Source organism: Myotis yumanensis, unplaced genomic scaffold (genome assembly GCF_028538775.1).
Source record: "Myotis yumanensis isolate MYYU_CA2020_CCGP unplaced genomic scaffold, mMyoYum1.0.hap1 SCAF_11, whole genome shotgun sequence".
NCBI lineage: Eukaryota > Metazoa > Chordata > Mammalia > Chiroptera > Vespertilionidae > Myotis > Myotis yumanensis.
Window position 1 is genome coordinate 34,599,795 of NW_027223762.1, and position 15,720 is coordinate 34,615,514.

Here is a 15,720-nt window from a genome sequence, read left to right on the forward strand (position 1 = left end):
GGAATGACATTTCTTCAGGGAACAGAGATGACAGATAAAGTGTCTGCACAAGAGGAGCTCAGAGTTTGGGACAAGGAGACAACTATTACAGTACCTGACACAGATCCATTATGAGAAAATACAGAGCACTATACATGGGCAGGAGGCTGGACCAAGCTCAAAGTAATTCAGATACTATAATGTGGATAAAAGGCTTATGCCCAAGGAAAGTTAACAAACTCATCTCTTTCTCTGGAAATAGCAGATGCAATCAGGCAGGAAAACAATACCTTTTTCAGGGTCTAAAAGAGTGGGGATCCTTTTTGCCTGACCTAAGGAATGAGCCCAACCTTTGGACCAATCTGGTTTCTCCCCCACTCCAGGACATTCTCCCTCCACAATTTAACACGTGTTATTTAGGTGCCCACTTTAAGAGGTTGGCTCTCAGATACTTAAGGACACAGTGTTTCCTGTTTTTTTATGAGATTAATGATGAGAAAACAAGTGCATCCAATTTGAAAACTACTTGGACGTAACATAAGCAAGAGATAAAGGACAGATTGCTGAAGTGGTTTCTGCTAGAGCTTTTGGAATGGTGGAGGGAATCAAGAGACAAATGGGGGCAAGGCAGAGAGAACAAGAAGTGACATGTCTTCTTCCCCTAGTATCTCCGTTTTGGATTTTTACCACAGCTATTGATATTGACCTACAAATGAGGAATTCAATTATAAACAGCTTATTAGAAACTATAGGCCCTGGTGCACAAAAAACTGTGCACTGGGGGGTGGGGGGTGGGGGTCCCTCAACCCGGCCTGTGCCCTCTTGCAATCTGGGACCCCTCGGGGGATGTCCACCTGCTGGCTTAGGTCCGCTCCCCCGGGGGGGACTGGGCCTAAGCTGGCAGACAGACATCCCTCTGGCAGCCCAGGAGCCCTCGGGGGATGTCCACTTGCCAGCGGGGAGCAGGCCTAAGCTGCAGTCGGACATCCTTAGCTCTGCTGAGGAGGCGGGAGAGGCTCCCGCCACCACCGCTGTGCTGGCAGCCGTCAGCCTGGCTTGTGGCTGAGCAGAGCTCCCCCTGTGGGAGCGCACTGACCACCAGGGGGCAGCTCCTGCATTGAGCATCTGCCCTCTGGTGGTCAGTGTGTGTCATACTGACCAGTCATTCCCAGTGGTTCTGCTGTTAGGGTCAATTTGCATATTACCCTTTTATTATATAGGATATCCTGTGATACAATTCTACCGAAGTAAAAAACTCCAGAGAGCAGCTAGATGCCCAATGCTTAATAGCTATTATTGCCATTAATCATATTTTACTTATGAAGATTCTAAAATAGCCTCAGTGTCCCCAGCTTTCAACACATTGTTCCTAAAATTATTGACCACCTGGGTCATATGAGATTAAAGACCAAATAATCTAAAACTAATGTTCTTTACCTGAGTCTGGCATAGCTCAGTCCAAAGTTTGGGGAACAGTGCAAGATGAAGTGGCAAACCTTCATAGGCAACTAGGATACCTAATATTTGAAAAGAAATCAGAATAGGTTATAAATTGCACTACTGAGGTATTGAACTGCAATGCAGGTGCATTATAATACCTATTTCTAATCAAAACTATGCATATTTTCTATCTTTTAGAAATATGTAACATACTTAAAGGGAAGAATTCATTCCAATGTTTTAACCACATAAATACTTTAGAATGCAGTACACTTTTAATTTTTTAATATCCCACACCTCATTCTCAGAAGAATCTAAGGCAACTTAAACCAATTCTGCTTTTTGAGTACTGGAACTTTATTTGGGACAATTTAATAAAGGTTACTGCCAAGTGTTCGAAAGCTTCCTTGGATTAAGGTACCACTTTGCCTAAAGAATTTTTATGCAACAGCTAAACTGCAAGGTTGATGTGTGCGCCTATGCACGTGAGCTTTCCTAAGATCAAAAAGATATTCAGAATTAGATGACATCATTACTTCCTCTTTTACCTTATTTCTCTAAAGATAGAATTATCTTCATGGGAGATTTAGGTAAACACTGCTCTGAGTCTAACAGCTTCTAGCCTTGTTCCTAGGATATTTTGGATAGACCATACCTAGCTGTATGTCAGCATCCTATTTGGAACCTCTGTTGTTCTAACCTTTCCTCTTCTTGCCTGTTCCAGATGTCAAGTACATCTGTAAGAAATTCGTTCCCCTACCCTCTGCCCTCCCACCTCTCAAACCACAGAAATTTCGATACCATAGTTTGAAGTCAATTTCCCATCCTTCACTCTTCCACCCCTAGGCAAAGTATAATCATGGGGAAGGAGAAATATAATAAAAGCTATGTCCTCCATTAAAAAATATTATAAATTAGACCTAAAGTGAGCAAACTTTTCTGTAAAGGGCTAAACAGTAAATATTTTAGTCTTTGTGGCCATATGATCTCCTCTCTTACAACTACTCAACTTGGGAGAGTAGTGTGAAGGCAGTCACAGATAACATTAAATGAATGGGTGTGGCTGTCTTTCAATAAAATTTTAAGAACACTGAAATTTAAATCTCATGTGGTTTTCATGTGTCACAAACTATTCAGAATCTAGTGGGGGTTTTAAAATTACCTAACAAGCAAAAACCTTCCTAAGCTTGAAGGTAGCTCACTGGTTATACAAAAACAAGAGCATGCAGGCTCTGTTTGCCAATCTCTGGATTAGACCAAGGATTTGAGAAAATTTTAGAAAGGGAAGTCGGATCAGTCACCCAATTTAGTCATCCAAAGATGCCTTGACTCCCTTTTGTGGGCAAACCCATCTACTTTCCAGTCAAGATTAATCCCTTAATAAAGATCCACGGAAACTCCATCATTTTTCTCTTTTATCTAATATACATAAGCAAACAAGGGCATGTCATCAACTGTTGGAACAGAGTATCTATAACCCATATCCCAGCATCATAATTACCCATAAAAGTAGAGCAGGAGCTGGCAAACTGTGGCCCACAGCCTGTTTTTGTATGGCCATGTAAGCTAAAATGAGTTTTCACATTTTTAAAGGAGTGTAATAAACAGGCAAACAAAGAATATGTGACAGAGACCACACACAGCCTGCAAATCTAAAATATTTAATATTCAGTCCTTTGCAGAAAGTTTGCCAACCCCTGAACTAAAGGCTGCACTGACATAAACCCTCTTATGGAAAGCAGACTGTAGAATTCAGTTTATATTTCTCTGGTCTTTATTCTCTTTGCTCCTTCAAAGTAAAACAATCTTTAATCCTATTTTCCATAACTACCAAAAAGCCAGCACTACCACAACAAAGAAAACCCCCATGGAGGCCTTTTATAATCTAGGTAGCTTAAAGTGATATTCTGATACAAGTATCTTTATTTTACAAGTGAAGAAGAAAATAAACACATGCTGACATCTACTGTGCTAGGTATGTCAGATATTCACACTTTTCAATTTGGAGGCATTATTCTCATTTTTGTTCCCTTTTTTGGATGAGGACATTATGCTCAGAGAGATTATGTAATCTGCTCAGGTTCATCCCAAAAGCCAGTGAACGATACATTTGTGTCTACCCTAGATTTATCTGATTCTAAATTATGGGTTTGATGTAGTAGTAGTTATGTATTTTTGTAATACAGTAAGATCCACACATATTAAATATAAACATTATTTTCCCTAGCCCGTGGTCGGCAAACTGGGGCTCGCGAGCCACACGCGGCTCTTTGGCCCCTTGAGTGTGGCTCTTCCTAAGCCTTAGGAGTACCCTAATTAACTTAATAACAATGTACCTACCTATATAGTTTAAGTTTTAAAAATGTGGCTCTCAAAAGAAATTTCAATCGTTGTACTGTTGATATTTGGCTCTGTTGACTAATGAGTTTGCCGACCACTGCTAGGCCATCTTGTACACTGCACTCTGGAAACACACCCACGGTATGCTAAGGACCCTCTTCATAGTCCCACCTACTCCCTTTCCGAGTGGCACCTCCTTTGGAAGGAAGAGAGTTTCCATGTCTTCCTAGCATTTTCACAGAACACCGAGGATCAGGTGCATCTTGGCTCTGTGACTCACAGTAGACACCGATACCATCCTACTCTACACATTCCTCCGGTACCTCATGGGGAATCTTCACTTACTGGGCGGAAAGCACAACGTGATGCAGTCACCCAAGTTCTTAGGCACACATCCAAGCTTTGTCTCAGTAAAACAGGACGGGCAGGCCTAAAACCTACTGGCTTCTATACACTTATATTTCTTCATCCCCCACGCACAATGGAACTAATACACAAGAATAAAAAACTGTTGAACATATCTTTTCTTCATCAGTAACACTTATACTGTAGCAGCTACTGGTGTGTTATGAAAAATCTTAAAACTGCTTTTGTAGGTAAAATGGTAGTTCAGATGATTGCTGTGAGGATAAAATATTTCATATGTATATTTATCAGTTAGGGTTACTCCTATCTGAATTATATGACGATTCTTTGTCTAGTTTTTATAGGAGTATTTATCATATCCCAGCATTATCTATGGGAAGTGATAGCTTCAGCCAATGGATGAAAGGCCCACAATTCAGTCTCAATGCTCCACTGTGAAACTGAATCACCAAGACCTCTTAGCCTAAGGCTATCACACATTTGATGCTTCTAATTCCCCTTGTTAGGACTTCCAACCACTAAGTAACCTACTGTTGTCTATTTGGCTTCCCTTGTAGGTTACTGGAAAAATCTGCTGGTCTTACCACAGAATGTTCAAATAACGGTGCCATTTTTTTTTCTATGTAAATCACCAAATTGCTATAGTAAGTAGAATTATAAATGTGTCTATTACATATAATTACCATGTATTAGTCTAGGATAAAGGGATTTATTTGCCTTTGGTGGACTAATAATGCTGGCTCTGATCTGCACTAAGTGATCGGCCCTGTTCTGAAGTACCTTTTCGGAAACAGCTAACCAGTTGCTTCTCTAATCAAATACCACCTTGACATCACAAAAAGGTAAAGCATGAACCAGTGCTGTGTTTTTTATGATTTGAAATTTTAACACGTTTACTTTTCCAACTATAACAATTTTACAATTCTAGAGATTTGAAGATTATGGATTTTCTAGTAACGTCATAATTTTACTTTAAGAAAATCTATTTTTACTTCTGGCTATTAATGCATTAAGCAAACTTTCCAAAACCATGTTAAATAATAAAGGTGATAAATTCTTGTCTCTGAAGATTATTTAACTGAATGATGAAATCTAGGGATTTGTAATTAAGTTTAATTCTACTTGAGCATCTTGTTAATTTTGCATAAACTATATAGTATCTAAAAAATGGTATTAGAATTTGTAGTACCAGTTTTCTATGTTACTTTAAACTTTTTTTGTTTCCCAAATACAAAAACAACTCATGATCCTTACAAATAATTTAAACCTTTAAAGATATTCAACCTAGAAAATAAAAACACCCCATAATTTTATCCATATGCAATTAGAACATAACCCTCTATAGGTGTTAATTTTTTTTTTTTGCATATACTGAGGGATTTTCCCCCTTTTAAAATGAGAATGTATCAGCCCAGGCCAGCGTGGCTGTCGGTTAAGCGTCCTTCCATGTACTGAAAGGTCAGGCACAGGCCTCGGTTGCAGGTTCCATCCTGGTAGAGGGCATGCAGGCGGCAGCCCATTCACATTCCTCTCTTTCTTTCTCCCTCTTCCTTTCCCCCTCCCCCTCTTTTTTTCTACCTCTCCCCCCATTAACTCTCCCCCTCTCTATGGAAAAAAAAATCAGTTTAAAAAATCTTTTAAAAAATTGGTTTCAAATGTCACATTCTGTCTGCATAGTTTTCCAATTTATTTTTTTTCACATAATCCATAGTCAATTCCCATCTTTTTATTTTAAAGGCTAGATAAGCTTTGGTTTACTTAACAAAGCTCCTATTAAGGGACATTGGATTGTTCCCAATTTTTACTTAGTACAAACTAAGTGAAAATAAACATCTTATGTATATTGTTGTACACGCTTATGAGTGACTTTCTAGATCTAAGTTGATGCCAAATTGCCTCTCCAAACCGACCCCATTATAAGATCTTTTTCCCCCAAACATGCGTTTTATCTAAACTTTAACTCATAGTTGGAAAAAAGAGGAATTGTTATTTGCTTTCTTTCTTTATGAAGTTCGGACTACTTTTCATATGTACTGTGCATGTGTGCGTGTGTATACTGCCTATTCATGGTTTTTGTTTATTTTACTTTATATTCTTTACCATCATATGGAATCCTAACCACTCTGTTATTTGGCAATACTAGCCATTTATCTGTTACAAATGCAAATATTTTTCCCATTATTTCTTTGTATTTTCATTCAATTTATGGCATTTTTTTAATATATAGTATTTTTATGTAGACAAAATTTTCAATTTCTTATTGTTTCTGGGTTTTGTTTCCTGAGTCTTTCAAATCACACGGTGGCATCTATATAATCTCGAACATTTCTATGATTTTACTCTTCACAATTAAATCATTAATCCTCCTGTAATACATTTTGGTCTAAGGCAGCGATTCTCAACCTGTGGGTCGCGACCCCTTTGGCGGTCAAACAACCCTTTCACAGGGGTCGCCTAAGACCATCCTGCATATCAGATATTTACATTACGATTCATAACAGTAGCAACATTACAGTTATGAAGTAGTAACGAAAATAATTTTATGGTTGGGTCACAACATGAGGAACTGTATTTAAAGAACCACTGGTCTAAGGCATGAAGCAGGTATTCAAGGCTTCCCACCTTCTCCCAGATGACTACATCAATACCACCCATTCACCATTGATCTGATGTGTCCTCGTATATCTTTATATTTGTTTTTGAGCCTTTTCCCCACTGTTCTGCCTGTGTTATTTCCGTATCTGCATCACATGGTTTTAATCATTATAGTATATTTTTATTTAAGAAAGGGGGGAAAAAATAAACCCGTACTTGCTGTTTTTATGCAAAAAAGGGATAAACAAAAAGTGAATAAAAAGTGGTAGGAGGCTGTGAGTGCTATGATGTGTACCTGATATTGAATTGTGAACTACATATTTAGTAAATATTAAAAAACAAAATTACTGTATCTTTAGTAAGTATTTAGAAATCAACAGTGCCAGTCCCTTTGTCAGAACTTTTCTAGCTAAACTCCGCTATAGTAAAGTATCAAAACACTGTGGGTTCAGACACAGTTATTTCACATGGCAGTCAACAGCTTGTTCACCCTTCCTGAATTCTCTTCCCACTTCTGTCTCTCCTAACCCCATACCTGACTGTCCTCACTTCAAAAGTACTTCCACCCTCCCTTTGTTTATGATTTAGTACTTGCAACTCTATCCCCTGCAATTCTAATCTACAGTTACTACATAATTCCTTTTTATCCCCTAATAATCTTAAAATCTGCTCAGTTACCCATGTGAAAATTACCACAAAGACTTTAATTCAAAACTGGAAATGACTTGCAATCCAATATCAGTCTTGAGACAATCCCATCTATGGTTGGTCACAATATTCTGGCCCTTGGACCATCTAACCTCAAGACTCAAATGATTAAGAACACAACCAACTTAAACTTACCCTTTCCTCTCCTTGTTGTCAAATAAAATTTTTTGAAGAAATTATACAAATGAAAACTCAACTCTCTGCTTCCCATTACAGTAATTAATGTGGGCTTTGCTTTGTTCAAGCTCTTTCCTGGTGCCTCTCCTGGAAATAATTATGCCAGCTGGATAAAGGAGTTGCCTTCAAATACTGAGACATAATCTCTCCATTTATACGAGGCACAAGGAGAGCAATGTTTTTAGGTTTTTGTCTTACTTCATATCCAATTTCCTGCATTAAGTAAGATGAAAAATTTCTATCCTGCTCAATTTGTGAAGGCTTTGGTTTCTATCTAGAGCTGTGCTATTATTATTATTTTTTAAGGCTAGTCAAGTGAAGCAATGGGAGTGGAGAAGCAACAAAGAAATCTGTAACTGGCTGTGATCAATTAGTTGTAAGACATCAGCCAATGTGCTATTCTAATACAGTAGCCACCAGCCACATCCGGCTCTTTAAATTTAATTTGGTTAAAATAAAATAAAATAAAAAATCAGTTCCTTAATTACACTTCAAGTTCTCAATACTCACATATAACTAGTGGCTATCATATTATGCATGGTGATGCAATTGGAGAATATTTCCATCCTTGTAAAAAGTTCTATAGAATAATGCATATGTAGAGAACTTAAACAGTGCTTCATGGTTTTAATAGTAATAAGAGTATAAAATATTATGAAAGCTGAGTCAGCTAATGTGGATGTCTAAGTGAGTTGTCCTTTTCCTCCCTCCTCCTGCATCCCTCCATATATAATTGTCCTTGAAAATGTATATTTGTGTTGATAAGAAACAGTTCCAAACAGGAAAGAACATTCAATTATTTGGTCAGAGCTGTTCAAGTAGCTAAAATAGTTCCTCACGTAATTTTTGGTAAAAAACACATGAACACAATTACCAAGAACTTTTTTTAAGGTCAGCATCTTTATAAGTTCCCTCTTTATCTGGGAGCAAGGCTGTGTTACTAGAACTCTTGGATATTATCTTACATCTGATCACTGCTGCTGCTACATTTTAGCATTTTACCAAGTGCCACAACCCAACTGTGCAATCATAAAATGGCCAATCTGAGCATATCCTCATCCCTCCCACCACCATGTTGGCACCTCAGCTACATATATATTCAGCTAATGATAACAGGTGGAAGGAACAGCCTTTCAAATCTGAAGATGCTCTAATCACTTACCAATAAGATGGTTTTTCTGAAGAGGAATTATCCCTGACAGCTGTTACCACTTCCTTCTTCTTGGATAATGAAACCTAAAATAGGTTCACATCTTTTGCCCTACCTATAATGGATCAAAACCTTTTCCAAGAAAGGAAGAGGTTGTGATTGAGAAGGAACACAAGGGGACTTCTAGGGTGTGGTAACATTCTATTTCTTGACCTGCGTGATAATTCCATGAGTATTTTATTTCCCATGCTCTGAAATAAAACTACAAAACACTGGAGAGGATCCTGGACCATCCCTAAAGAAGCAAGACACACAGACCCTGGGAACTCTGGAGGTCCTGAGATAAGGGACATCTGATGAGGGCTACATGTCTTCCAAAAACTTATCAGCTAAAAAATGTCACCCAAAGGGTGCATTCTCTAACAGCTCTCAGGCACATCCTTGGAAAGACAATATTACTTATTAATGGGCATTTTCTTCCCCCTTAATAATTCACTGATGGTTTTGTTTTCTATTTCTCACATATTCCTTTTCAAATTTCCCTTTCTACTCACCTCTCTATTTTATGAGACTTACCTCCTAATTTACTCATATATGCACCTCTGCTTCACCCTAGCAAGCCCAGTCAGCTTGCTCTTGGTGTTACCAGCTCCAAAGCACAGCTGGCACTATAGATCTCAACTTACCCTCAAGATCAGGGCTGGGGAAATAAGCCTGTCTCCCTAAGCAGAACAGTTTTTGTTTTTAAATTCTGCTGGGCAGATGGAGGAGGACATGGGCTTCTACGTACAAAAGTGAGCAGCCCTACTCCACACTCCTGTATAGGCCAGCTGAAACTCTGGGCAGAACTATTCAATGGAAACCAGTAAGTTGGTGTTTTCTTAATAAAAATAAAAATGTTCCCAAGAATAATGAATATTTTTAAACATTCACTTTAAAAAATAAAAAAAGGATTGTCTCATTTTTTTCCTCCCCTTCCTGAATGGCTAAGGGCTTAAAATAATTCAGTGGAATTTACTGCTCATCTTTTATACTTACTCAGCTTAACTAATGTTTCAGTAAATTTTTCACAGTTGATTGCAACTCGGCATAATAGATGGATGAATTGATGATAAGAAAAGAAGTAGTCTAGCAGCATACGATCATAAACGTCATCTTTGCCCTGAAGGTTAAAGATGATAAAATGGTTGCACTTAAATTGTATAATAAATTAAAGAGCATATTTTGTGCAAATGTAATAAATTTAACTAAAAAGCTGATTAAATATTTAAAATCTATAAGAATCTAGTTTTAATTTCCAAGTTTCTATTAAGGTTATTAAGATCTTAATTGTCACAAGTTTATTTTCAGTGTGCAAATGCTGTCAATTAAAATTACCCATTATTTCTACATACTTTAATAAAGTAAAATTACTATAAGATTTTAAAATGTGACACTTTAACTCTATAGACATATAATCAAGAAGAATTAAATTTTATTTTTGAAATAGATTCCAAATTATTTTTGTAATGGTTACTATAGGGTTAATTATTTTTATAGTTTATCTTATAAAAACTCAAGTATATTTAAGATACAAAGATAGTGGGCAAGGGAGAGTGTGAATGAAGTGGGGTGAAGAAAGGTAAGTGGGAAAATTGTTTAAAAAATATCCAAACTAAAACAAATTATCCTGTACCTTTTCTCCATAATTTAAAATTAGTATTATTTTTAGAATAAGCGTTAGAGGACAAAAGTCAAGACTACAAATGATGATAAATCTATCAATTGTGATACAAAGCTTAGGTCAAAGGATTATAATTAAAGGTAAGAGAAGTCATTGATTACGTGGTGAATTTAAACAGTAGTAAGTACCTAACTTGACTTTCAGGTTTAGATATATATGACCCAGTTATAATTTGGCCTAGTAACAAACACTAATAAGGTTTTCCATTAAGGTATTTTTAAGGGGGGAAAAAAAACTTAATACTTGTGCTTATTGTTGATTTGCAAATATTAAACCAAAATTTCCGAGCACTATAAGGAAAAGTCCAAATGAGTCTAATCTTTTTAGGATCCACAAAATGGTCATTTAAGTCTAATATACTCTTAACCGCCAGAGGGGAAATTTCAAATTACTGTGTACTATAGAAACATGGTTTTCCTGGCATCCCAACATACCTTACTGGTTTCCACCATTGTGGGCAAGAGGCACATATTGAGTTCAGGGCGCGGAGGCCGAATATTGCTTTTCCCTCCTATTAGCTTGATATTTTCTCGACAAGGGAAATAAGGTCCAAGAGACACTAAGACATTAAAAGTGTACAATAAGAATAAATGGAAAAAATAAATCTCCACGTTTCAGTGTGCAGAAAGATTAAATGCCAACCATATTCAAGGACTGGGCTAGATGAATACATACTTGGTATGTTACTGTGATGGTAAGTACAATGGTTGTGTTGTAGAAATGGAACCAGAGTATGAAGAAAGTCATGGGGACTCAAAAGCACAAGTTCCTTGAGGACATCTGAAAATAAGAACACAATTTGGGTATTAAAAAACTAGAGTATGTATACCTGTTACTTTCAAACTCACAAGCCCGTTTGGAGTGACTAGTTGCAGTGTGGCAGCTGGAAAGTTTTAATGGGTCTAAAACTGTTTTAGCTCCTGACACTGGGAGAAATCATGTCTGATGCTCAATCAAAACTGGATCAGCAGAGTTACTAACCACAAAAGGGCCATCATTTAGATACTAAAATTTAAAACTATTTATTTGTATATTATTTATTCAAGAGAAGCATCATGGAGAGTACACTGAGAGAAATATTTAATGCACATTATGTGTTTTCATAAAATCAACCAAAGAAACATATTAAGAAATGTAAATAAGGTTCAAAGTCCTTCAGACATAAGGAATAATCCTTAATCTACTTTTAATGTTTCATAGTGCTGGCTGGACTCTCATCTTCTAATCACATAAATGTCAAGCTCATGATGACAGGCAACTGGGAGAGATTCTGGCAAGATTACCACCATGCGCCTCTCTCCTCTTGCTGGAGAGTCACAGGCCAGTAATTCCACAGACCGTCAGGCCAATGCCTGCTAAGACTGACTGCTACACATGACAGCCAGTTTGTTATTCATGTTATTTTGAAACACTGTTATAAGCAGTTATAGTATCTAAAGACTTAAAGTGGCTTCTAAAGTAGTAAAAAATTCAGTATAAATTTAAAACGAGGGGGTCCTTTAACAGGCACAAATTATTTTATTATTAATATGCAATCAATAAAAAGGTAAAATACTTAGGAGTCTATGAACAACTACTAAGAAGTATCTTTAGGCAAAAGAGCTCACAGTGAAATAATCACAACCCTTTACAATGTCAATTCTACTTTGTAAACATTTGCATGATTCTATCTTGCTTCTATAGGATAGAATATTCAGAGCAAGAGATCTAGAGATAACCTAAGGTCAAAGAGCCCAGATATATTAAGTGACCAGCCCATGATCATAAAGGTAATTATTGGCATGTTAAGAAATAAAATTCGATTTTCTTAAGACCTGTTGGCTATTGCAAGTTATACATACCGGTAAAAAGTACAAATGTCTTTCCAAACCCTACAGAACATCACATCTTACAGAAAAATAGTCCCACAAAAATGTTCTTTCACTAGGGTTTCTAAGTTACTTACCGATACAGGCATTTCTAAGTTCTGGAGGGCTATAGGAATTAAGAAGAGTTAACAGTTTATGGGCAAATTCAATTCGCTCTTGCCACTGGATTAATGCTTGTTTCACATCTGCAAATACAAAAACACACATAAATATGCCACTTGAGATCAAACCCCCTCAATTATTTTCTATATAAATTACAGAATACTAACACTAAGAAACTCATATTAATTACATAAACATCTTGGGTAAAAGCTATGACTGTTTTCATCCGATGGCTACTACTGTTAAACTTGCTAGATTTCTTAAAGCACAGATTTTAGTGATGAATATACCCTATTTTCTAGAAATTTATATGAAGTTCAGAGTTCACATTATCTTACAGGGACACAAGAGATATTTTTATAGTTATTTCTCTTGAAACTAAAATGATCTAATCTAAGCCATGAAGTTTCATGCTTAGAGAACCTTCACAAAATACTCATGTTGTTAGTGTGCTGGAAATGTTTTCCAGTCTCCTACATCTTGACACTTATAACATGCCTATTTTGGGGGTAGACATAAAGAAAATAAGAGCACTTCAATCTTATATCAAGAGGTCATGATAAGCATTTCCTTATGACTAGCAACAGCCCCATCTTCTGTAACTGGAGATAAAAACAAATTCTCTGAAGCATGCGGTTTAAACGCCTTATTTTGTTCTTTAACAGTTGAACTAACAACAATAAAAACAAAGAAAAAAACAAAACAAAAAAGAGAGGAACAGCCAAACCTTTTCTCTGAAGATATGGACGTGTAGACTTCAATACCGAAAGGAATATTGACAGAAGTTCTACTAAGTCTCCAGTCACATGGCAAGCGGTGGCTTCATGATACATCATGTGCAGTGTGTTGAATGACTACAAGTAATTTAAAAAATGGAAAACTTCATTTCATTTTTACTTTATTGAGCCAAAAATTGTAGAGCTCATCCTAGACAGATGTTTTCAGGCTCAGACTATGTATATGCATACAAACACAAAGAAAATGTATATGTTTTTTATCTAAAAGTAAATTATCTCATTCAGCTCTTTTAAAATATAAAACAGTCCTCACACTTCAGAGCCCTGATATTTTGTGTACACATTTTAGTGTGAAGAAATAATTTGTTTAATCAGATTTTTCTTCTTTCTGTTACTGTTTGCTCTCAGATGGCAAGCCTTAGAGAGTATAAGGCAGCAGGCAACAACATGAAGATTAGGGAGAATAGCATGGCTTCTGAAGAAAGAAAATGGTGACATAGTTGTCAGCTATACTCAAGAGAAAGAGGTAAAAGAGCTCAAAAGGGTAGGAATTTATTTCATCACTAGTGGCCCGGTGCACAGATTTGTGCACATTAAAAGGAAATTAACTAGAAGAAATATTTTAATATCGCTATTCGCCCTTTCTCTATAATAGAAGTGTCAACCGAATTCACGATCGACAATGACAGAAACACATGTGCAATTGGCGCCAGCGAGAGCTTTACTTGTATCACGCATGCGTGAGTCAACTTAGCCTTTTATAAATGTAGAATAAACTTGCTTAATTAGACCTGCTTTCTGATTTAGCTAAACTTTTTCCAGCCTAGTGAAGCACTTCTCTTTCAGGTAATTGTCAGCAACACAGCAGTAAATATCAACACGAAGCAAATTATTATTGTAGATCACACAGGGAGAATAAAGGGTGAAATATTTAACTGCAGCAGTGTTTGACTATATTCTGCGCAGTGAGAAAACCTGAAGTATTTTCAAGGTCCACCATTTCTTACTTCTTTTCAGTTGGGTCAAGTGTCTAAGCTTTCTAAATCTCCATTTTCCGGCTAATGAAAAGAAAATAGGATTCCACCGCGTCTCCTATCTACCTACTCCAGGACTTCTGTGAGGATCAAATGAGATGAGGCACAAACATTTGGTTACAGTGTAAAATGTTTCCACCAGGCTATAAAGCAAGTTGAGTTCCTGGGCTGAAAAAACTCCAAGGAGGCTAGTCGTGAGGGAGAGGAAGCTGGGCGTTGCTACGTGACATCATTACCCGGATGGACACTTAGCATATCAGCCTTTTATATATATAGGTACTGGCTTGTTAAATCTATTAACTCCTTTAACTATATTAGTTTAATTAAACCCTTAGATTTTTTCCCCCACTTCATTTATACCAAAGCATCTTTTTTCTAATCCTCTCAAATCAGTTCAAAATTCATGGCCTAGAATCTGTGGCAGTATATAATCTGAATGATGTACTTGTGCGACACTTAACCTGTAGACTGTGAAGACAGTAACTCCAGTGCCTAGCACAAAGCCTGGCAGAGAAGACATTCAGATATCTGCTGAATAAAATTCTCACTACTGCTCTTCCATTTACCTTTTGTTTTAGCCAAACAGAAAAGTTGGCATTTCTCAAATACGACCAAAACTTTGCCTCTGTGCCAATTAAGTCCTTTATCATTCCAAGTCCAAATTCTTCAACGTAGTTTCAAACATGTTGTATTCCTATTCTGCCATACCATTTTCTGGAAAAAACCACCCTACATCCTAATCACATGGTACCCATGACATATATCTTTCATCTTATCTCCATTAGTAGACTAAAGGTTATAGTGGACCTCTATGGCCTTAAAATCATCTCAAAGCAAGGATGTTCAAGAATTATGGGAAGAATGAATGGCTGATTTTAACCACCTGTCACAATCTCACTAGCTTTCTCTATTATGCTAATCTCAGTTTCTTAACGCTATCAAATAAGTGAGCTCTTGAGAAACTGTGCCTTTGAATAAAATGCATAAAACTAGTCTATTTCAAGTGGTTGTTCCAAATACAAACTGAGGGGGAAAGTATGGAATTACTATGGAAAAAGTAAATAGCACCCTAAAAATTGTGACCTAATTATTCTCTGAATATTAATTAGCATCTACTGATTGGTATAATTAAAATCTAAATACCTGTGAAACAGTCTACCATAAACTCTAAATATCCACAAAACAAGAAGTCTTGGTGAAAAAATTAAAATGAAATAAATCTACAAAATATTTACCTCAGTCATCAGGATCAACCCTCGATTAAATACAACAAGAAGCCTGTCTTCATCAGATTCTAATAATATTCTGAAGGCACTGGAAGAATACATAAAGTCTAATTTGAGAATTCTGAATCAGAATAAAACACTTTGCTCATTAAAAACACAAAACAAAACCAGAAGTATATTGTCATTTAGGCTCTCTATATTCCCACCTATAGAAAAGAGACTACTACAACTATTTCTTAGTAATTCAATAAAAGGAGATAATATTAAATACGAAA

The 15,720-nt window shown here is 36.6% G+C and overlaps 1 protein-coding gene across 2 annotated transcripts in view; it reads right to left on the reverse strand.

Annotated features, from left to right (window-relative positions):
• The window catches only part of USP34 (ubiquitin specific peptidase 34), a 241,762-nt gene that overhangs the window by 4,706 nt on the left and 221,336 nt on the right, over window positions 1-15,720 (reverse strand). For both annotated transcript variants that reach the window (XM_070429294.1, XM_070429293.1), the window contains exons 70-76: window positions 15,455-15,533; window positions 13,176-13,302; window positions 12,424-12,531; window positions 11,154-11,258; window positions 10,913-11,037; window positions 9,794-9,917; window positions 1,417-1,496 (exon numbers count right to left, since the gene is read on the reverse strand). In XM_070429294.1, coding sequence (XP_070285395.1) covers window positions 1,417-1,496; window positions 9,794-9,917; window positions 10,913-11,037; window positions 11,154-11,258; window positions 12,424-12,531; window positions 13,176-13,302; window positions 15,455-15,533 — 748 coding nt within the window. The remainder of the gene's footprint in view (window positions 1-1,416; window positions 1,497-9,793; window positions 9,918-10,912; window positions 11,038-11,153; window positions 11,259-12,423; window positions 12,532-13,175; window positions 13,303-15,454; window positions 15,534-15,720) is intronic.